The following is a 24,134-nucleotide window of genomic DNA, read 5'->3' as shown; positions in this document are numbered from 1 at the left end:
TCATCGATGTGCACCGCACCGACGACATGCAGCCACTCAAAGAACGTAGGGGTTTTGAAAGGCAAAGAGAGAGGCGAATATTCTAGATTGGCGTAGGTAGCAGGCTACCTGAGGCAAAAAGGGGAGGCACCAGGGCGGAGCCGGAACATGAAATGCTTGGCAGCCGCAGCGGCATTAATGAGATCATCCATAGCGCTAAACGCATTTATGCGACCTTCATTTCGTTCATGAACACCAACAGAAAGGTTTCATACTACCTTGTTATTGTGAAACAAGAATGACAATTACAGTAATGTTACTTTGTACAATGCCTTCGTACCGACCGACAAGACCAACGACAATCTCGCGATCTGGTTTCTGCCGCCGGCGACGCGTGCCTTGCCGTGAAACCTAACCGCCTCTACTCTGTGCCGCTGGGGGGCGTCAGCCGCGTCAGCGGTGTGCGCGCAAGTCACTCGTATAACGAAGAACCGCTGTTTCGCCGCGCGCGATTTGCTTTCTCTCAATACACGTCCGACGTGTAAATACAGCACGGCGTGCACACAGAGGACACACTTGTCGCACGTCGCATCAATTCGCGCGAACGGCTTCCCTCATCTCCTCCCTCCGCTGCTCGACACATCGGCTTCGGGCTCGTCTTCACCCCACGCTCGAAGCGGCGAAACAGCCACGGACGCATCGGGTGCTGCCGCTATGGGATGTCATATTTTGCAGCGCTCAGCAGTGCGTGTCGCGTTCGCAGCTCAGCAACATTTGTACGACGTGCTGAACACTGCAGTATGTATAGCGGGCACGGAAGATGCCGGAGGTGGAGAAGGGGCGAGGCAATGCTACTAGGAACAACAGGCATTTTTTTTTTTAATTTTCTTTCCGTTGCTTCTTTCCATTTATTCTAAAGGGCCCCGCAGCACAGTCGCTTCCTTTCTTTCGCACCTCACTCTCCCCTCACCTTCTCTCAAAGGCGCCGCTGTTTGCCCAAGATTCAAGATGTACTGCTGCCTAATAGAACGTCTTCAAACTCTCCTTCTCCTGTCTTTCTCTTTCTTATCCCAAGCGCAATGCATTCGCACGTCGGAGGGCAACCTAAATCGAAACGTTGAAAACGAAACGAGTCAAGGAGAGTAGAGAGCCAGCTAAATATATGTGAAAAAAAGTAATGAAGAAGAGAGCGAGATAAAAAAAGGGAAAAGGGGAAGCAGGCGGAGAATGTTTACGCTTCTCGAACGTCGTCGTTTTCCCATCCTGTCCAACGGTGAACGCCTCCGCATCATTTTTCCTCGACTCCCCTTTCCTCGCTCCCTTTCTATCCAGCGCTGGCTCCCATCTCTTGCGACCTTCCCGCACGGGCTTTCGCGTTCGGCTCGGACGAAAAAACTTGCAGAGCCACGACGCAGAATCTTCCACCAGTGCGGCCCCCGCCTCTCTGCATTCCTCTTCATCTGCCCGCTACAACGGCAGCAACAGCGGCGACCGTTTTCTCTTTCCAAAACCTCTTTACGCGCGCGCTCTCCTGTCGAGGGAAAGCGCGCTAGGCCCTCGGTGGACGCGTGTATATAAGTATAAATAAGCGTATATAAAGCTCGCCTCTAACGTCGCAGCAACATTTTTCACTTTGAAAGCTCCGTTTCTTGCCGCCATGTGCGCTCCCTCGTCTCCCTCTTATCTTTCCTTTTTCTCCTTTTTGGCGCCTTCCTTCCCCTAGCTTCTCTTTCCTATACAGCGAACCGGTGGATACTTCGCTTTGCTGCTCCATTTTTTTCCTGGATTTGATGCGAGCGCCGAGCGTTTCTTCACGTCGCCTGCAGCACGCTTCGCTTGATATTATTTTTTCCCTATTCCCATTTTCTTTATCCCCCTTTCTTCTTTCCAAGACTCCAGCCTTCCATTTCCTCTTCTCTCATATATATATTTTTTTCAGTTTGAACCAATCCCGACGAAGCTCGAAAAACTCGCCCGCTCCGCGGATAACAACGCGCGGCTTCTTCCTCATCACTTTTCCTCACTTCCCTCTTAGCGCTCGCCCTATATTTCTTTCCGTGTCTTCCCCAGTCATTCGTGTTTTTTTTTTCTCTCGCTTGAAACTAATACATTTTCCCTGGTTTCTTTCTCGGCTGCTCCTTTCTCTCTTTCTTGTATTCTTCCTTTTGTCGCGCTGGCGCACTTCACTACACTCCAGCGCAGCAGCGCCTCGCTGTGAAGCTCTCCTCTCTGGGGTCTTTACATTATTTTGTCGATCCTGGCGCTCCGCTCATTTTCTTTTTCTTAGCCATCCCCCCCCCCCCCCCCTCCCCCCAATCTCACTTCGACTCCATCGCCCGCTCACTTTGAGAACCTCGTTCTTTATTTTTTTCCTCCGCCATCGCCCTCTATCTATGTATGTATTGCTGCAGCTTCTTGCTGTCTCCGGTCGGGACCTGCTATAATTTTGTTCCTCTTCGATGCTGCCCTCCTCTCCTCCCATTCCTCGCTAAAGCTTCTCTAGCCTCTCGCTTCTGTTGCTGCTTCGTCGTATTGGAGTTTGCGCGCTGCCCGCCGTGGTTCGGCTTCGCCATCGTCCGTTTTCTTTCTTCGATCGCTCTCCGTTCGCCTTGCGCCTGCTCCCTCCGCCATCTCCACCTGAGAGCTGCTGCGCTTGCCGTTTCGTGTCGGAGAAAGATGGAACTTTAAAGGGGAAGAGAAAGACCTTCCATTCCACATCGGCGAACGAGCAGAGAAGACTGAGAGCGTTGCGTTGGGAGGGAGGGGTATATAAAAAGATAGAATAAAATATAAACGGAGTGGAACGGCGGTGGATACGACGAGACGGTAAAAAACTGAAAATGGGGGTACGGTCGGATGGGGGGGTTTGCTGCTGCCTGCCGGGTTGCCATGGTGATCGTGTTCGTCTCGATCACGTGCCCGGCCGTTGGCAGCCAATCGCGTCTATTCTCAAAAATTGCGCACTTTATTTCCTCCCCCGCCTCGCTGCCCCACTCCAACCTCGCGAAACGCCCCGCCACCGCCGCCGCCTTCCGTCTCTTGTTTCATTCATTGCTTCTCCTCTGGCGCTCGATTCTTTTTGCTTTTTTTTTTCGCTGAAAGCGCGCTCGCTCGCTCGCCTTACAACTTTCTATTCGTCGCCCTTTTCTGCTTTCTTGCTTTTTATTTTCCACGCGGGGAATACACGCGTCTGTTCCAGCCTACCTTCCGCTCCCCCTTTTCAGCTGTCTCCCCTTTTTCCCCATTCTCCTCGCCTTTCCAACTGCCCACCGCGCAATAGTTTCCCAGTTTTCTCGGCCGGCTTCAATTTTATCGGTATTTGTTTATGTGCGCGCTTCAAGGCGTCCTTCACTCTCCGCTTTCGTTTCTAAGCGAATTTTCTCCTCCCCTTTTTTCCCTCTCTCACTTTGGATGGACGGTTCCTTTTATCCGCTCCGCTTTCGGCCACCGTTTTCCCCGTTTCTTTTCCTGTTTTGCTTTTTTCACTTCCCTTTCTTCTCCCGCGCGTGTCTGATATTGCTTGCGCACTTTAATGCCCAGAGCTTCGCGTTCCGTCCAGCGCGGTTGTTCCTGCCGTTTATCGCCCTTTGCCGGCCCGTTTCTTGCGCGTCGCGTCTTGTATTGCATTTTGCCTCAGCCCGTAAAGTATTTTGCGCCGTTCTTCCTTCGACCGGCTGTATCGTATTGCCGCTCCGCCGGCGTTTGGTCTGCGTGGAGGGGATCCTTCGGTCTCATTTCTTTTTTTTTTTTTTTTTTTTTAATGTTCAAAATCAGACCGCAGGTGAAGCTATGGTGTGCGACAAAGCAGTCGGATTATCCTGAACGTTTTAGAAACTGAATTCAAACTTTCAAGAAGGCTTTAAATTCCCGTTTTTCCCCTTGAAGAACGACCACGTCTAGACTTTGCTTGCGCTACGCTGAAAAATGTTGCGGTCACCGTTTCCAGTAGTTCTAATGTTCTCAATCCGCGCGGTATGGCTCCACGGTAAAACCTTTTTTATTTCAACGAAAAAGACTCGGTTCAATGGACAATCTTTCCGTTATTTGAAAAAAAAAATATTTATTTATTTAATATTTATTTATTTTACCCTCAGGTTACAGAGTGCATTACGCTTGCGGCGCTATTGTTCTTCAGCATATACCTAATTGCTATGCATTTTGTGATGCCATTGTCACTGCTTTAATTCAAAACTTAACGTTCCACTAATTACCTGCTTTCGTGTGGGTAACTGTTTCAACTTTCTGCGCACTAGGTTTCCAAACAGTTCGATACCAGCTCATCGTGATTTATGGAAAGAAAAATGTCGAATTCAACGCATCGTAAATGATTGGACGATGCCAAGGGGAAGCGAGGAACGGCAAACTGTCCCTAAGGGTATTATCGTACCACCCAACAGTTTATTCCTGCATTGGGAAATGTTTATCGAAATATTGACAATATTCGACTAGAAAAAGCGAGAACCGATGTGCGATGACATTTATCAACTTCCAGATGCATATTGCTGTGTCATTGGCTCCACCTTCGTCGACTCACGCGTTTGTCGTATATGCAACGTTTTGGCGGCTGGACTAACACTGCTTACAAATGTCCCTGGGCAGCATGCAGGGGAAAAAAAACAGGTAGTGCGATTACTACTATATATTTGTGACTGAATTAATGCACATGCCTTTATCGACGTTCAGCTTTGCGCCAGCATGCGAGAGGTTTCCGTAGCTCTGGTGCACACCCGTTGCCACCTGTGAACATTTGTTACACCCGTGCCTCAAGAGGAAAAGAAAATGTGGGACTAACACTACCGTTGAATGCCGTATGCTCGTTAATGTCATTGTTTTTCGATCCGATGGCGAATTCATGTTTTCATACTATACGACAATGAAAATGCTTGAAAACCAACAAAAAAGAAAGATCACTTGATTAAACGTAAACCGTGCTGACAAGCTCGAAATTTCATCAATCCTGAAAATATGACAAAGGAAATATGCGGAAAATCCTACCGTTACTACGTAGTAGACAAATTCTAAATGTGATGATGAACCCATGCACCTAAGAGCGCCAGCTACTAAAGTCCCAGTAAAAAGCTGGCCTTTGCCAACAAAAATTTTAGATGGAAGACCTGACTAAAATTTATGCAAAATTCATTTGCCGCTTTAAAGGAGGTCGTTTTCAAAGAAATTATATGCTGTCCTTTGAGATTAATGGATAGCACAGCGCACATTTTTCAGACGAACGAGTTGTGAGGAGCCCTTGTGCCTCGCATTCCAGCATTTTACATAAAAACCTAAAAACACATTACTAACTGCCTGAATCACCGTGATATTCTTGAGCGAGTAGAGCTGTATCAGTCAGAGCTACCTTTAAAAGGTATATAGGCGACGGGTTGCGAATGAAATGAAATCACAAAATAAAATCAGCAGTAACTTGAAAAATCTAAATAAACAGTGCCTGAAGACAAAACAAGAAATATCTTCGCAGCTCAGCTTGGCTAAGCAAGGATATACACGATGAAGTAAGTACTCGTTTAGCTTAGCTATGCCACGTCTTGGCATTTTTAGCCAAACGCTTAACGGGTACGCTAAGCTTTTATTGGGATGAAGGCGGCCTATCTCAGATCTTTTGTGCGAGGAGATGAAAACGACGAGATTTTTAGCGCAGCGGCTAAGACTGGCATATCACGTGAAGAAACCTACTCTGGAAATGCCGCAAGGGTCTAATGCAGAGCGAAAAAAAGAAACATAGAGAGAGATGCCAAAGTCGTCAGAGGAGTCCACTAAACAAACAACAGAAAGGAAGAGGCCAAAAGAACTCGAGAGAGAGGGGAAAAAAAAAACGAACGTTAAAAGTACCCCTTTAGGGATGTTTCAAATCCAGATTGCCGGGTTTTGGTCGGGCAGCTGTTCTCTGCGCATCAACCCCAGCCTGTCCCTCCCTCCCTGCCTCTTTTATTCATTCTTTATTTCTTTCTCTCCGTTTTCTACCCTCTCCACCACGTAAGCGGAACAGCAGTTTCTTTCTCTTTCCTTTTGCTCATACGAGAGCGCATGCGCGGTGGCGATTTTCAATAGAGAAGTGGGGCGCGCGCGCATCGTAGCGTATCGATCGCATTGAAAAGGAAAGAAATCTAGGGAGGGGCCCTCCCACGTGGGTTGAGCCGTTCGCCGCGCGGTTGCCGTTTTTAGAGGGGATGAAAAGTTGAAATTTTCAGTCGCCAATCAAAACGTCCCGTTACTTTTTTTGTCCCCCTCTGTGCGCTCGGCTTGCTGCTGGAGGGATGTGCTCTCTTCGGGCCAAGCCCATTTTTGAAGTGACATATCGCGTGATAGCAGTCCTGTCCTTACTGCCGGTTTTCTAGCGCGTCGCGAGATTCGCATCCAATGTCCGTTTTTCAAATACTCGCAAACCATCGTATGCACATTTTGTTGATGAGGAATGGAAAGGTTCAGGAGTTGTCGAACTTTGGATGGACACCTCTGAACCTTACGATGCGGGGTTTGGGATACGAAGGGAGTGGAAGGAGACCGAAGGATAGACGCCACAGTGATTGATTTGACCGCGTCTAGTTTGATTTGGACCGCCTGACTGCAAATGCGCATTTTCAGCGCTTCGTTGTCTTCGAAATGCAGCAGCCGAAGCCCAGATTTGAAACTGCTTTTGTGTCGGCGTACAAATCGGCATACAAATGGATTGGCAGGCTGTCAGCTAGTAGCTTTGACAAGGTTTTGTTGCATCGTATTTTTCATTGATTGTCGTCGTAGAGGAGGATAAAACTACGCATATATTGTGTGGACGCCTTGCATATAGCGACGATTCTTTTCCAGGTTAATTCTTTCCTTGCTCAAATGTTGGTATTGTCACTTACGTTGACGTCAACCTTTATAAATGGGAATAAATGTCCGTTAGCTTTCAATTCGAAGGCGAATCTGACCAATCAGCCACAGACGCAAAAAAGAAAAAAAAAACGATGAAAGGGTATTTTTAGACTCCTACGTCAGAAGTATTTAATGAACACTGCAGCCTGGGAAACAGACTATCTTGCAACAGTGGGCCTTGTCAAGAGCAGAACGACGAGCGTTGTGAACGCAGTTTGGGGGATGCTGACATGCACTGTTCGTTCCTGCCGCTGTGCTTATTGTTCTGATTTCCCATCTGGCGAAGAGAGATGTTCCAACTAGCCGCGTATGCCCGCTCGCCATAAGCGGGCAAGAGATGACGTATACTTCGTGTCATCTACTAGATTATTTCTTTTTTGTATTTCTTGATTGCTTTATCTGCCGTATATTCCCGGCTTCCCCATCACTCCCCTCGTTAATACCATTTGCAGATGATGATGATGATGATGATGACGATCATAGAGATGATTGCGGCGAAATTGTCATCTAGCAGTCGCGGCGAAAACGAGGGACGATTTGTAGTGAGTGCGACCCGGTGCGTCATGTCAAACGGACCGTTGAAGAAGCGAACAAACGCGTCGCGCCCTGCTTCGGGCCAAGTTCTTTTTTTTTTTTCTTCGCTCTTTGTCATTCTTAATGCGATACCAACGGTGGTACGAAAACAAAAGGAAAGGCACACACAGATATAGGTACCTAAACACATATATACGCACAAGGCTCCCATTTGCAACGAGACAAATGTGCCCCTCTATCGAGCGTGTACATATACACGCATGGAGCGGCAATTTGCGCCCGACAACTCTTATTTCATTTGTCTATGATGGGAGATCGGTAGGAAAGGGAAAAGGATGGGGACAAGTTATACGTACAGTGTAGCGGGTCGCCTTTATAGGGCTGGCATGATGTGACCGCTGCGCGGCGCTGGAATCGTGGACTCAAGATTTTTCGTCCCACGGTCGTATCCGACAGCAAATAGGCCCTCGGATGAAAAACACAAAAAGAAGGATAGCGCTCAAGCGAGAAGTGGAGGAAGGAGTATGGTGAGTGAGTGCCGCACGTTTCCAGACTCGGACCGCAGCCGGCCCATATCGGCCGTCGGACGCGTAACAGCCCGGGAAAGAGAGAGAATGGGGGAGATCTCCGAATGGGTCCAAATTGATATTACCCAGTGAGCTAGCCCGTACAGGCGCCCGCATTCGTCCTATGAGCGCCTTTCCGTACGCGTGTGTGTGTGTGTATATATATCGCGGTGGACCTCGGAGCAAGGGGGCAAAGATTTGGGGCCGTTATACATCGGCCATATCACACGCACACACACTCTCTCTCTTTTCTTTCATACTTTGCTTTCTCTTCCACTTTCTTCCTCTACATGCGGTCAGTCCTGATCTGTCGGGGTGAATCTGGGTCTGACATTGTTTTTGAAGAGGCTGACAAACATGTTCCGCGGAATCTCAGAGAGGCGTTCGTTTAGAGAACGCTTGCGTTGTACCGAGTGCGTGTGTCTTCGTTGGTCTTTCCATGAATTGCTTTATTCGCGTTGCTGTTAACAGCTTCACCGTACCGAAGGCGAGTATTAGCGGTCTCCCTACTATAGTGCTAGTCTGTAGCCTTGAGAATGGGACATGGAAGCTTTAAACGCGTAATTATAATGATATGAACTGTATCAAATGATGTTTTGTAGAAAACACTCGATAATATTTGGATCGCTTAATACAATTTGACGGTAGATAGAGAGGCACAGTTGATGTTTGGCTTTGTAGATCTTTGAGGTATACAGAAGCATGGTCCTGTGGCCGATATCGTTACTCAAAGAACAGGGCAGCCAGATGACGGAAATTGCCGTCATTTGCATGTTTGGTATCTTTCTTGAAAGTATTTTTGAGAAGCTCAAGCTGAAACTGCTAGTACAGAGCTCCTTAGAGAGTGGCGTGGTATGATTTATCCCAAATCGTCATGCATAAATATCTGCAGGACGTGTTCGTAAGTCTCGCGACACGTAAAAGTGAAAGTAGATTAACTTTAGTTCGAAACTACAGTCGGAAGCGCGACTAACTGCGCGCATATACAGTTCACTGGCTAGAGGGCTTCATGAGACCTTATTTCGTGTTTTCATTTTTCCCATGGCTGCGCATAAAAAAACAGAAAGATGACGAAAACATTGTTTCACAAATTGCAAAGGCTCAGAACTAGTCATTTCCTTTTTTTCGGTTGTTGTTGTTGTTGTTGAGAGAGAGTGGTGGCAGCTAGTATTAGGAGGGAGAAACGAGGAGTTTAGTACCATTTGTTTTGGCGGGACTACCAATAAACAAAAAGGCGAACGAAAGAGGAAGCTTATGCTGGAACGAATTTCCAAACAAGAATTGGCAGTAGATTTATTGCATCGGTGTGTATAAGTTTTGTCATCATCTCAACCAGCCGGTTCAGAATGTGCGTCTTCTTTTCTTTTAATTTTTTGCATTGAGTGCTTTGTCAAAGAACTGAACTCTTGTGTGGATGAACATTAAATTGCCGGGAGAAGTGGAAAACAAGCGGGTATATTTGCTTTTTTTTTTTTTCAGTGACTCAACGCGAGGAGAGTTCAGCCTTTCCAGCACTTGAGTCCGCATTCCTGACAACCTTTTCACGAAGCCGGAAAGAAAATTTTCTTTTCTCTCTCTCTATTAAAGATAGATGTTACCTTGTCCAAAAAAAATACGCAGTTTTTCTGAAAAGTCTTCAGGTTGGTTGTACTCTTGCATGGCATTCTCTGTACTTCACAGTTGTTGAGAACGATCCTCGCTTTACGCAGAGAGCAGCTTATGTCGTATACTTCTGCAAATATCGATAGCATTTTCAGTACCGCGCCTCAAAATTGCTGAACCTGAACCTAAACTAGTAACCTAAAGGTAAATGTAGTCGTAAGGTATAGTAAGCTAAACCTATGGTAAGACGAAGCGAAACCGTGGTTTCACTTTGTTTTGCTTTGGTTAGGCTTAGGTTTAGACATAGGCACACATGATTTTACAGCGATTGAATTCCCTATAGACTATGAAGTCGAGGACGCCGTCGATAACAAGAAGGAACACGTGATCACGGTATCTGCCGCCAAAGGTCAAGTCGTGTTACACCATATATGGTACCATGGTTATGCGACATAGCCGCACTGTGACCTCTGGCTCGTTGAAGGTCAAGTGCCGTGAAGCTTTCGCTTCCCACCTTGCGTCACATACAGTCATGCACACACGTTTGGACATTCTCATGACGCATCGACAAAATCGATAGCGGTTCAATGCACCCGCGAGAACACGTACAGACAACGAGGCGAAGCGCTTCTGCGAGAGAGGGCGCAATAGAAAGTTTAATTTCGCGGCTTCGTCACTTCATGTTAAGTTGCCCAACACTGTGTCGCCTGTACTCCACTCTGCCTCGACCACGACCACTCCTGTGGTCGAGTAATCATTCTTCGAGGGCGTTGCGCGACATCGAAGTGTAAATGATTGATTCGCGGGCATCTCGCCTTGCTGCTTGTGCTTAACATAAATTAGGTTATTTGTTTGTTTGTGGTGTTAAACATCCCAAAGCGACTCAGGCTATGAGAGACGCCGTAGTGGAGGACTCCGGAAATTTCGATCACCTGGGGTTCTTTAATGTGCGATGACATCTGACACCACGCGGGCGCCTTGCTTTTCGCCTGGACCGAAAAGCCGCCGCCACGGCCGGGATTCGAGGATTCACTTCGCAAAGTGTGTTTGCGCTCTACACTAAACGACAAAGTTGCGGAATTAAAAAAAGCGTTCGATAGTTTGCTTTTTCAGCCGTTTACTGAACCATATATGACGCTAGGTACCTCACTTTATTTGAGGCGTGCTATAAATTCTGTACTACACACTTCTCTCAGCCAAGGCTGCATGTACACACGAAAGCATGCACGATAAGCTTTTTATTATTTATGCTAGGAGCAGTGGGAACCGGTCTTGGGACTTGGTGACAGGTGAAGGTATAGCCAGGCTGGTATTAACATCTGCTCCGTGCTCCGCTGATGTGCTACATGACACTGCACGATGGTACGTTATGGTGGAACGCATCGCTTCAGAAGATGCCCGTGGGCTGTGAACCGTTCCTAATGATGAGGTCTGAAGAGTTTAATCAGACATTTCAATAAACTAAGCGCATGATAATCGCGACCCGAAGTGTCGTCACTGCCGAGCGCCCGTTTCAGTATACCGAGTGGCCGATGCCACGGTCTCTGTACCAGCGTGGAGCGCGTTCTTTCTATGGTGGTCGGTGGCGCTGCCCGAGTCAGGTGCCTGCCGCGGAAAGACAACGTGCGGGCAGCTGTTCGGCAACGGGGCTTCTCTCACGAGGGGGCGGAGAGACAAATGCGCGTGCTCTGATATACGTGCGAAACGCGCGCGGAGCGCGTCCCGACCGTGCGACGAAGGACGCAGGGCGCAGCGAAAGTTCGTCCTTGGTCAGAGCAGGGTCCGAGCCGAATGACCGTTGTGTGTGCGGGGGTGGGTTCCCCAGGGGATGATGGGGCGCGCCAGTGCGCCCGGCCGTCCATACACAAACGCCCGCGGCCGCCCGGACCCTCCTGCGGCGATGACGGAGCGAAACCTTTCACACAGTGCTCTGCGCGTGCATGCACGTGGCTCGTGTCCAGCGCGGGTGCGCAGAAAAAAAAAAATATATATATATATAAATGAAAAGAATCAAGAGGGGAGAAGGGCTGCAGCATCTGGACGGGCCGGTACGAGCGAGGGGTGATTCTCTGACTGCGGGACAAAAGGCGAAATTCAAGGACGTTGTTTTCTAGATTTGTGGCCAGAAAATGATGAACCCGCTTCGTTCGTACAGGCTACGTATTAATATTGAGCGGAATGTGTTTTTGGAACGCGTTGTTGGGCACCTTCGGCACACCTATAGTTCGAACGGTCTGGAGCAGGGGAGACAAATTAAGGGTCTTCACCCCGCTGCCGAGAAAACTACATGCCCGCGGCTACATGTTTAAAATACAAGCGTTCTGACCTCTAGGCATTTGGTTAAACTTACAGCAAGTGGATCCCCGAAAGCCCATGTCCCTCATATGGCGGGCTGTGCGGAGCCTTCGTACGTTTCCACAGCAAAGACAGCCATTATGTATATCAAGATCGTGAACAGATTGAGGTAGCAACCGACTTCTGCAAGAAAATTGCGGGTGCAACGAACACCTCGGTTTCCCAGCGTGTTCCTCCTGCCTCACGGGAATCAGCAATGGATGTCATTTTTTCTCGCGAGGATCTCGACTCTGCTCTTACAAGATGTAGACGTTCGTCTTCACTAGGGTCAGATGGAATCACATAAGCTGCGCTGTCCCATCTTGGCAACGGCACGCGAGAAGAGCTCCTCAAACATTATAACCACTCTTTTAAGAAGAAGAAGTTTGTTTGTTCATGAAAACAGTTATGACGTAAATAATACAGAAGGAGGTTCCAGATCTCAAGGCTGTATCGGGACCTCCTGGTCCGACGGTGTTGTTCCACAGGAATGTAAATCTAATCGACTAATACCCCTACTAAAATCAGGGAAATCTGCGCTCGAGCCCACATCCTACAGGCCAATAGATTAAGTTAGTTGCGTAGGAAAGGTATGGAAAGAATGGTTTGACGTACCTTGAGTGGTACCTCGACCCCAAAGCAATGTCCGGCTTTCGGTTGGGTGGCTACTATATTGACAACGTCGTAGACCTCGTGTCCAAGGTTCAGCAACAGAAACGAATGAAACGCCTGTCCGTGGCACTCTTCCTTGATGTTCAGAAGAGCGTGTTGTCGGGCTAGTTGGTTCTGCATAGTATAGCGTGAACTGTTGTGTGTGTTTCTTCCTGTGTCCTGTCTAAGTTGTTGCGCATTTCTCTCATATACTATTTCTTGATGTCAAAGGTGCCTATGACAACGTGGTCCATGAAGCCACATCTTTGATGCACTGCAGGTATCGGTGGTCGGATGTTTGCGTGGATAGAGCGTTATCTGACAAGAAGATCATTTTTTATTTAGTGTGAAGGTGGCTCGACTACAGCGTATTATACCCACCGTGGTGTGCCCTGAGTGGTGTGCTCAGTCCTACTTTGTTTAATCTAACATTCATCGCCCTCCCAGATAACCTCCCTTCCACCGTCCAGATATCAATGTATGCCGATAACATCTGCATCTGGGCCTCCTCTGTGACGAGTCTCCAGGTGCGTGCAAGAGTTCAACGGGCAGCAACAATAACTTCGTCTTATCTTCAGAAGCAAGGTCTCAGCGTTTCACCAGAAAAGTGCGCTCTAATGACATTTACACGCAAATATATGAATCAATATCGGGTATGGATAGACGGTCATAACATTTCTTACTAAAAAACCTATCGTTTCTTAGGGATTCTGATAGACCGCAATCTATCATGGAGCCCGCATTGCACCCTATTGAAAAAAAAAAAAAGAAAAAAAAGCAACATCCATCACTCAATTATACATTTTCTTGGCGGAAAATTATGGGGCTATTCGGTACAGTCTATGCTGAAGTTGTACAGAGCACTCTTTTTAGGATTCCTGCGGTACAGTATGCCTGTACTTTCAAACACTTGCAAGACTAATTTGCGTGCCCTCCATACAGTACAGGGTGAGGCCCTTCGCACATGCCTGACCTCCCTCGGAGCGCATCAACACTGCAGGAAGTATTGCACTCGCCAAAAACCACCCACTTTCAACATATATTATTACTCTAGACTCTTTGCAAATGCACATACGGCATATTTCAAGTGTTCCACAGCATCCCATTGCGCAGATGCCTCTGCATTGACCACATATTCTACATTTACAAAAATCATTGCAGCGCACCAGTCTTCCATCCCAAAACAGTTCACTCCGGCAGCACGACCTCTGTCGCCACTGTGGTGTCTGCAGCTCCCATGTGTGCGCCTTGCTATTCCGGGGATATCGAAGAAATCGAACTTATCAACGCCAGCCCCAGCCCTTCAGCAACTGACACTGTTCATGATGCACAATGACTATTAGTAGGATTGCATCCGCGTCTATAAGATGGCTCGGTGACATCTACCGCTTCTGCATGCGCCGTCGTCGTTCCCGCGAGACAAGTAAACATTTACCATCTAATTTCATATAAGACTACCTCTACTGGAGCAGTACTGGCCGCATTTCGTGCTGCTGTAAGTATATCTCTGAACAAGCTCCTCAAAAATTAACTATGTTCCGTGATTCCAAATCTGCCCTAAAATGTCTTCAATTGAATTTAATTGAACTGAATCGGTCTCGAGTCATGGCGACCATGAGCAACTTGTAGCGGAGGTTCGACATCTGCATCACCAGGCCTTACAAGAGAGTCACGAAATAATCTACCAGTGGATACCAGGCCATAGTGGAATCGTTTGCATCAACTTATAACTGACGATGCTGCTCGATCTGCTCACGATATAACCAACGTTGTCGAGATATCAATGACAAGAGCCGACGCAGCAAGGCACCTTCGAGTGATCACCTATACGCTTGGAGGCGGGAGGTCCCGCTGGCACCACTTTGACTAGTAATAAACTTCAACTGCAGGCACCATTCGGCTTCTCCCGCTGTGATGCTACAACATTGTGCCGCTTGCGGCCAGGTGTGGCGTTTACAAACGCCTATTGCTATCCCATCGGTATGGCAGTCGGCATGGCAGTCTCTCCAATGTGTGATCAGTGCGGGTGTGTTGAAACTATTGCGCACATACTTTGTGACTGCCCTCATGCTGTTTGAGATTCTGGGCCCTTGATGTACTCCTTCATCACAAAGAAAATCAGTGAAGGCGCTCCTTAAGTTTTTAAAGGACTCGGAGTTGAGTTCAAGACTTTAAATGAACGTTCTTTACCCTCTTCCACTATATATCTCGGACATGTAGATTCCTTTCCTTTGCGCTCTTTCTTTCCTTGTTCTCCCTTTGTTCCCATCCCCACGTGTAGGGTATTCCACTTAAAATTACAGCGATTCTATAGTTCGACCGTCCCGCGTAGAAGTCAGGTTCTGGTAAGCTAAAACTTAACAGCACAGCATGGAATGCACTTGGTCGTCAGGGTTAGTCAATAAGGTTAACGAGCGGGAGCAAGTAAAAGGAATACGAAAAAAAAAAAATCAAAGGAACATACAAGGAAAATCGCAAATACATTTCCTTTCCCTTTCTGTGGCCCGTCGAAAGTGGGGGACGGACAAACGAACGCGCGACTCTCCTTTAAAATTCCTGCCCTGGGGTTGGTCAGACCGACGGCTGCCACCCACCCGGCTGGCGCGCAGCTAGACGCAGTGGAGCGCAGGCTGGAACAAGCAGTGGAAGCAGGGTAGTGTACGTGTACTGTGATGGCGGGGAAGTCGTGTTGTCTTCGTGGTTCTTTAGCAAGTAGAGAAGGATGTTGCCCTTGAAGAATTGACTTGTGGAGCTCCATAGAGAAAGGTGGGCAAGTCTGTCTAATTTTTCGTTTTCCTTGCATTAAGGAACGCTTGTGTCTTGTACATTGACTCATATACCCGTTAGTGGTTCGGAGCGGGAAAGACATGAACCTTTAATAAGAGCCACACTTGTGCTTTTTCTTATTGATCAAAAGAAAAAAAACATACGCCTGTGCCGATTAAGAGAAGTATTTACATATAATTTCACAGTGTAGTAATTACGATCCCCTACGATTTTTTGCGTTTCTTGCGTGTACGCTGATCTCGTTGCTCGTGCAAAAAGTCAAAGGTTGCGTGAAACATCGAGCGTGTACTCCAGTGCACCGCATATTTTCAAATATTTACGCTGTGGGTGAATATGGAGTTGCTGCTCTCCCTATTGTGAGCGAACCGGGCGAAACAGACCGTTGAAAACGCCCCTCACTGTGCCACCCCCATCACGGGCTGGCACACGTGACCTCGGTGGTCATCGTGACGTCATCGCCGGGCGTTATATTCGTGGGAGCGGGGATCCCAACAAAGCCACAAGCACGATGGCGCAGTTAGGATGAAGAGCGCGTGCCCGTTTTGTTCCAGAACCTGGCGCGTTTCTGTGATCTTCACCAAATGTAAGCGGCAGTCTTTCTCGTTTCTTGGAGAAGGTGCACATTCGGTTACTTAAATGTCTCAAGTTCTCTGAGGCCACCAATTTATTAATTTGTGCACAATGTGTGATTACCTTCTTGCGGCGTAACCAGTGGATCTTCTTGCATAGCACGTCGTTTTCTAAGTAAGTGAACGATACGACGGATGACAGAAAAAAAAATCAAGACGAATAAAGGTGGAGTCTCTGCCGGTACCAATACATTGCCGCGAACGATTCAAGTCTTTATTTGTTCTTTTTTTATAGCCGCCGGCATGCAGCCTTATCACAATGATTCTAGCGCGAGTATTGGTTCTGTCCCGTGTTTTTGTTCATGCTCGTTGCCGCGAGATACTGCTTTATCATTCTTTTTGTCGCGCAAGGTGCGCCGAGAAGAATCTAGAAGATTCCTGCCACTCGCGTATGTTTCAGCAATGTTCCAGATCACTCTAGTCACGGTCTGCGTCTTTATCTCGATGTTGCCTTGCCGCCTTCCAATTGAGCTTTGACGCGTGCGACGAGCATTCTTAGTTTGACGATCGACGAGCGCGTTTGTTGTTATCGCCAGCGTGAATTCTGTTAGTTCTATTGCAGGCGCAAGTCAGCCCAAAAAAGAGTTCATTACAGTGCTTCATCTACCTGTCTGTTCATTTGCGGCCTATGGCAGTGCCACCACCAAGTGACAATATAGTCACCAGAATTCATGTCCTTCGAGAGTATAGGACTTGTCTCTGGCATATTCTTACAAAGTGATCTATTTAGGACAATGGCGAATTGCCAGAACACTTTGTCTCGGGGTTCAGAGTCGGTCATCTTGCTTTTCTTCTCTCCACGTCACCATATTGAGCTTCAGTCTTCGTTCGTACATTTGTGTGCCTTGGGTTTGTGTCCGTACATAAGTGCACCGTTTACGTTGTATGTATAATGCTGAACCTTGCAGAATCGAGAGACGCGCTGTTGGACAGTTTTAATGTTTTTCATCTAAGTCTGTAATCGGTATACGTTTAAAACTGAGAAGGAATGTATCGAAAATTGCTTGCTTTTGAAATTATGTTTGTGTTGAGGAGATATTGAAAACCCTGTCCGAAGTAGAATGCCTGAGGTATAATTCCGAGAGCCGCGTTCTCAGGCGCTACCCGACTACCGCGCATCGTTGACAGTTCCTTCTCTTCTTGAAGTGCGTTGGAGAGAAGAAATAGTTCACTAAACTTTTTCTAAACTAAAGGTTCACTAAACCTTTTCTAAACTAAAGGTTCACTAAACTGTTGCTCGCGGCGATGTACGTCCTGTCTTTGTACTTGCCCTATATAATTATAATTGTTTTTACTATTTGCCTTGTACTGCGCGTTGTATTTAAATAATTGTTCCTGTTGTACTTACTCCGTTATTTTGCGTCGCCCCCCCCCCCCTTACTAATGCCCTTCTGGGGCCTGTAAGGTATTTTGAATAATTGAATAAATTAAATAAATAATTAGATAAATAATTAATAAAGTAATGAATGAATACATAAATAAATGCGCCAACATCTATAGTCGCATGGCGGCGAGCGCCAAGTGTTAGCGTTATGTATGCAACAAATATAGTAGCAATGCGAGTTGTCGTCGCTGTTCCCTACTGCAAAGCTTTGACCAAATAGATTTTGAGGCTCCGTACATAAATTTCGTACAGACAAATTTGCAATTAACGTATTACAGCTACAATGAGTCTGTTTTAAAAGTTTTGTTTTGTAAACAACCACAAAATAGATATATATAGTAAGTGCGGTAACCTGACAACCTGGTCTTCTAGCCGGTAGTGGCCTTGCAAAAAGGAGGTACAGGAAGTCGAGTGGAGTGATATAGATTAGGTAATTTGCATATCTAGGCAACGTGCTTATAGATCCTAAACATTGGGCTCAATTATAGCCACCCTTATTACCGGACGTCGAGGCCGGGCCATAACTTCGGGCAGAATCTGTCTACATTTTTCCGGCATTTCAGTGGTGGATGAAGTGCTGTTTATGATAAAATCGCGCCGTACACAATTGTGTCGTGTTATCTTCTATAATCAATTCTAAACGTGTTTGAAGGAACTGCGAGCAAATGAGTGACGCTCGAGGGCAGCGCACACGTTTATATAATTCAGTTCTAAGATATATACATTTCACTACTATCACCAGGGGCAAGGTTGTGCCAGCAACAGGACAAAAACTTCTGAAATTTATCTACGATTACCTCTGTATCGCGAGAGTCATTCCCATCCTGTTATCTGCTAATGATAACGGCGTTTGGTCGTTGTTCATCTTTCCAATGTTCCCAACGAAAATTAAACCTTGCCAGAACTCATCTTCCTACTCGCGTTGTCTAATGGGCCAACCGATTCCTGCATTCTAGATATTTCAAGTACAGCTCAAACACATTTCCCGCCTCTGAATTCCAATAGACAATGTAGTGAGGCTGAATTTCTAAAGGATATGATAAAACGAGAACGGCGTGGCGTCACAAGCAGCGCCGCAGAGTAGCGTTTCTCCGGCCTCATCTCGTTTCACCTGCCGCCATATGATGCGCATGCGTCCGCAACTCGACAGCGCGCGAGAAAGCAGAGCAGTCGGGGCGAGACTGCACGAGACCCGCAAGGGCAGGAAGTTTACGGCGCCGGCGGGGCGGTTCTTTTGTCCCCGCGCGCGTCGGTCGCTTTGTGGATGCGTGCGTGCACCGACACGATTTGTCGCTCAGATCTCTGATACCGACATGGCGACGACGTCTATTCATCTACGCGGTTTGTCTCGATGAGTGTTCGCCGCGTCGGCATCGGGCGCTGGCGCAAATCGCCTCTGAAATGTCAGCGGCATGTTTTGCGATTGCATCCTTTTCTTGTTGTTTATTAATAAAATCAAATCATGAAGAAATGACGTTGCTGCACATTGACTCTGTGTTCGATTTCGCAAAAGCGACAAAGTTTTCACCAAGACTGAATTCCAGCCAATCTGCAAGAGTGAGTACACAATGCAATCCACGCGAATATAACACATCAGCAATGATAAAAGTAAAGAGCCTATTTTGAATGCTCAGTCCCAGCTTTTAGAAGCGAGTCATCAGAAATTAAAACAAAATAAAAAATTCAAACCGGTTCCGGCTATTAAAGAAACGAATTAAAGGAAAAAGGGCCCGTGAAAATGCTTTGTCTTCGTAACGTTTTGCACCACTCATTAAATGCAATGGTCTTCACCCATTCTGTGACTTTCCATGTAGGAGCAAGCAAGAAATAATTCCTTATACAGTAATCAACGCACTTCAGCGGCTATCTGCTTTCATTAGAGGGCAGTGACGGGCAAGAAGACAGCACAATTTCTCCTCACTCGGAAGTAAAGAAAGAAAAAGAAGAAAACTTGAGGTTCGAGTTGATCGTCAGCCAATGAGGATATGGCAATCTCGTTTATGTCTCGATTTGGTTGATTGCAGCTTTTACGTTATATGACATGTTTTCTCTTTTGCTTCCTTCTTGCATGCGCGGGTCAATATGCGCAATTTCGAAGCACGTGGCCCGCAATAAACGGACACTCAACCTCAGCGTATTGGTCTTGCGTCGGCTTCACTGCCAGCGGAGTTATCCTTGCGTTGGGCGCTACCAGTATATACCCCTACAAGGACGACAGGTCAACCGTCGTGTTATTGAACGTTTCCTTAATGAAGGAGGGCCCCTGCTTGCATGCGGATGCTGCCGCTGGCTTATGAGAACAATTTCTTTCTTTTTTTTTTTTATTGGGTCCTTTCAATGTGAGTTCATTGCTGATCAAAAAGATATGACTGGCGCTCGACAAAATGGCAGCTTGAAGTGGTTATTTGTGGTGGTACATCGGCCTCTAGTTTTATTTCATGACTCTGTTCTCTGTTGCATTATCGTTCGCTGTCTCTTCTTGTGCATTCATAAAAATGCCTCCGCTCGCTCTTTCTCTCGCTCTTCATCTCTCTTTTCGCTGTTGGCTGTTGTTCTCATTTCTTTGGTTGCAACACAAATTGCCGATTGAAAGATTGGCTTCGTTTTACAGTTTTAGCTGAAAGTTTTCAGGCGACCGTTGAAGCATTTAATTTCTCTCTTTCTGTAGCTCTGCATAATGCTGCATTGGCACCGCCCAGGAACACTAAGAACCCTCCCCCCCCCCCCCCGCCCCCCTTCAAAAAAAAATTGTATATGTTCATGCCACGCTTGAACCCCTACAATTTTGAAACCCTACCATATAACAGTGCGAAAGCTCTGTTAAGGATGGGTTTTTCATGGTTTAATTAGCAAGGTTGTACATATTTTGATGGTTTGAATTAGGAGGACGCTCAAGCTCACCTTTCGAGTAGACGCGATAGCGCTCTTAATGCTGCCTTTTCATTACACGCTTTTCTTCATCTTTTTTTATTTAATCCGATTTTGTGGAAAACGAAGGCGCAGCATCTGGCTCACGTTTCGGCTAATATCTTCACCTAAGCTCACCGTGGTGATACAGTATAGGAGAATGCACCTGCAGCATTTATAAACGGTGACCTTCAGATGATTTAGGAAATCGCGCAAGGACGTTCAAGTGTCTCGCACCCGCCACGGCGCTGAGAGTAATTTAGGAACACACGAAGCCATGTAATGTGATTGCGTCGCCTTGCCTGTTTTGCATCACCATATATGGGATTCACTTTTTTCAAGAATGTACCGCGCCGGTGGTAGCGCAGTGGTTACGGCGCTCGACTACTTTTCCCGAGGTTGCGGGATCAAATCCCGGCCTCGGCGGCCGCTTTTCGACAGAAGCGAAATGCAAGGCACCAGTGTGCTGTGCGATGTCAGTGCACGATAAAAAACCCCAGGTGGTCGAACTTCTCCGGAGTCCTCCACTACGGCGTCTCTCATAGCCTGAGTCGCTTTGGGACGTTAAACCCCACAAACCAAACCAAACCTTTCTTCAAGAAGGCGACTGCTGAAATTGAACTCAATAATTCTAGCAATAATTTTCATTTTGATGCTATATTGTTTGGCACCTTTCTCTGGCAGGAGGTGGAAAACGAGCTAGTTTTTCTGCGTTTTTTTTTTCTTCTTTTTACATTAGCGCCTTTTGTCTGTTATTTTGTTCCTTGGGGGTAGGAGTGTCGCAAGTATAGAGTTGCACAATGTGTATAGTCTAAAGCAAACCGCTTTGTACTGATCACGCATCTTGGTTCCTGTATACGATTGTTCTGTTCGCTGCCACTGGGTGTCGTATCAAACCCCCCAAACTCAGTGAGCTTATAATGACATCGTTTTTTCTCCTATTTTTTTTTCGCAGGTTCCGAGGTCATCGTACACACAAACGGATGCACGGAAAGCAGTATCAACGGTAAGTGTATGCATACACACGAAACCTGACTGCTAATGAAAACAACAAGCTTCAGCTTAATTTTTAGCCGAGTGCGTAATACAACAACGCTGATGTAGACTCGACGTTTCGAATGCTATCTGCAGATTCAGAAATTATCAGAAGAACAAGGGAGATAGTTTTTGTTGTAGTTGTTATCTTCACACGTTGCAAGAATTTCGGTCACAACGACCAGCCACTGAAATGGGAACTTTCTTCGAGACGCTCTTCGTGAGTTGACAGGCGTACTTCGACAGCCAGGCCTAAACAAACTGCGAAAGTCGATATAAACAGCGAAATAAGTGTCGATAGTATTCCAAATATTAACACGAAGGTTCGTCATGTTTGTTGGGTCAAGCTAAATATATAAATGTCTTTGTTCGTGCTGAAAAAACGAAAGCATACACTGCATGCAATGACGCCTGCGCTGTCTGTGGGATAACTATATATGAGCTCGTTATTATTTGACAAGAGTAAAGAAAGAACTACTTTTCTTTTTAAAAAAACAAAAGTGACTACATTACGAACTGGAATGCATGATACATTCTTACAGGATGGAATACGGTATGCTTCTGCCTTGAGTTGAGGCCTCAACGTTTGAAAGCGGTCTTCCTGTTTCTTTCTGTTGTCATCGGCGCGTAAGCCACAGCTTCGGCCGACCTGCCCGACATCGTGGCCTAAAAATTTACGAACGTGCGTGTAACGATCGAGTTGCGCTGGTGGGGAGTCTTCGAGGAACGCGTTTTGCTTTCTCCATGCGACAGGATGCGCTTTTTTCGTGTTCGAGCTAGGCCCCACGTCTGTGCTTCGCGCTTTCCCTGAACGCTGTAGTTTTACTGGGAATACGGATCGAGACACGCGCGCTGCTGTGATTTACGTCACTGTGCCTGGCGTTCCCGTCTGATTCTGCTACACTGTCTTCATGCCGTGGACGCTAATCAGAATAATGGATGCCCCAGAGATCCCTTAGGCTTGGTGTTTTAAAAACTCAATTTCCACGGCATTTTTTTTTTTTAGGACGACCGAAAGTATACACTATGTGTGACAACACCTTATTTTTTTAAATTTGTCTACAGAACTGCCCCCCCCCCCCCCCCCCCCAAAAAAAAAAAAAAATATTACAAGGGTTCAACGCTGCTGAACCAAATATTGAGCGAAAGCATTAGCTGCGGGTGACCGAGCGTTCTTCTTCTTTTCTTTTTGTTCTTTAAAAGTTCCGCCTTTAAATGTGTGACGCAATAGCGTAGGCTACCAGCCCACATATAAAGATCCGTTTTGGCCAAGCCGTATGAACGTGCCTTAGTGGCCTATAGGGGTAACGTGACATGCCATGTTCCTAGCAGGCTGATTCTGACATAACCGTCCCATGTGAAACGAGAGATCCAAGTTGGCAGCTCCTGCCAGCCCGTGTGTCACGTGGGGTGTGACGTCACAGCGTCACGTGGGTAAGACGTAACCGCGGCCGGGTCACGCGAAGGCTTGAAAGTGCGAGTAGTATTGCTTTCGCAATAAAAAGTGATTATTTTGAAAGCCTAGTTATTAGATCTACTAGGACGCACACAAAAAATTTGTGAAGATTTCTTGCGTAGTACATGAGCGGTGTCTACGACAACAAGGGAGTGTACACTCGTGGTGCCGAACCTTATGGCACCGAGTCCTAGAGTGCAAATTTCTTAGGTGCTCCAACGGCGACGTGCGCGCGCCTCATGGCGTCTCGGCAAAAGGTCGCCCGCGTATTAAATATCAGCTTGCCGTTATAAAGAGATTCGTGACAATGCCACGCACTGCGAAGCCGCTGCATTTGTTTGAAGAAGGCATTCGCGCTGCAAGAAGAGCGCCAAAAAAGATACTGGCAACTGCACTGCGCCGACGCTCTTATCGCACCCCGCCGTTCAAGTCCCCACTTCGTCCGAGTGTGATCCGCGCTATACGGACAAGGATGGTAAGACATCGCCGTCTACCGATGCTTGACCAGCGCTTCTGCAATTACGTCTCCGCAGGCGTGTAGTCGTTTCTTTTTGTTTTGCTATTTACTTTCAATAACGTTCATTGTTCGTTTTCTGCGGCATTATTCATAACTCGTTGTTTGTGCAGGGCAAACTTCAGGAGCAAAATTTTGCAATGCATAGAAAGTTTAACAGCATTCATATCAACGTGTTCGTAAAGCTACCTTAAAACATTACACAATGCCTCACAAATACTTTCGAAAACGCACCGCGTTGGTTTTCTACACAAGCTTCGACTGTTCGATGCGAACGCTGGAAAAACTAAAAGCAAATAATTGCCACGCACCGAAGACTCATACCGTTCGCATCAACATCATAATATCCCACTGCATTGCCTCACAATTAAAAGGTGAGCTTACGAGTAGCTCGTAGCCTGACACTAAGCACTTAGTCGCGCGGCCATACAGATGTGACTGTAAGTTATCGGGACTGGCACGAAAAGACGCCCTCGATTTCCGCTTTGTATTTGCTGCAATAATGAACTAACAGCACGCGTCATAGCTTCCACACGTGATTAGTCCAGGATTATTCCACTGCATAATATGAAATGGTCGTCTTTGTTACTGCTGTTGTTTTCTTTTTCTTTTTTTTTTAAGTGCACTATTTGTAACTAACGCATTGCTGACAGGACCTCAAGATTGACTTTGCTATAAAATCGTTACAGGATGAGATTGTCGGAACCCGACCGAACGGTCGCTGGCTTGTATTCGCACCTAAATTTGAGCGCGTGAAAAATAAGGGAGAGTTGGCGGCTTTAAAAAAAAAAAAAAAAAAAAAAAACTAGCACGTAGGCGGCACCTGTCAGCACAAATTGGAAGTGCGATTGAACGCAAATACGAAATAACAATGGAGCTTCGGACTACG

The 24,134-nt window shown here is 46.7% G+C and overlaps 1 protein-coding gene across 2 annotated transcripts in view; it reads left to right on the top strand.

Moving 5' to 3' along the window:
* The window catches only part of LOC146208087 (protein lin-28 homolog), a 199,741-nt gene that overhangs the window by 35,535 nt on the left and 140,072 nt on the right, over positions 1 to 24,134 (top strand). The window contains exons 1-2 of one of the 2 annotated variants that reach the window (XM_084591762.1): positions 15,807 to 15,903; positions 21,196 to 21,246. In XM_084591762.1, the coding sequence (XP_084447888.1) occupies positions 15,843 to 15,903; positions 21,196 to 21,246 (112 nt within the window). In that variant the 5' untranslated portion in view covers positions 15,807 to 15,842. Of the gene's footprint in view, positions 1 to 15,806; positions 15,904 to 21,195; positions 21,247 to 24,134 lie in introns of those variants that run through there. The other variant, XM_084591761.1, reaches the window with a different exon arrangement.

The sequence above is a fragment of the Amblyomma maculatum genome, chromosome 1 (genome assembly GCF_055883805.1).
Source record: "Amblyomma maculatum isolate TAMU_Amacu chromosome 1, ASM5588380v1, whole genome shotgun sequence".
Classification (NCBI taxonomy): domain Eukaryota; kingdom Metazoa; phylum Arthropoda; class Arachnida; order Ixodida; family Ixodidae; genus Amblyomma; species Amblyomma maculatum.
Note: the sequence above shows the minus strand (reverse complement) of the source record. Positions and strands in the feature narration are given on the sequence as shown.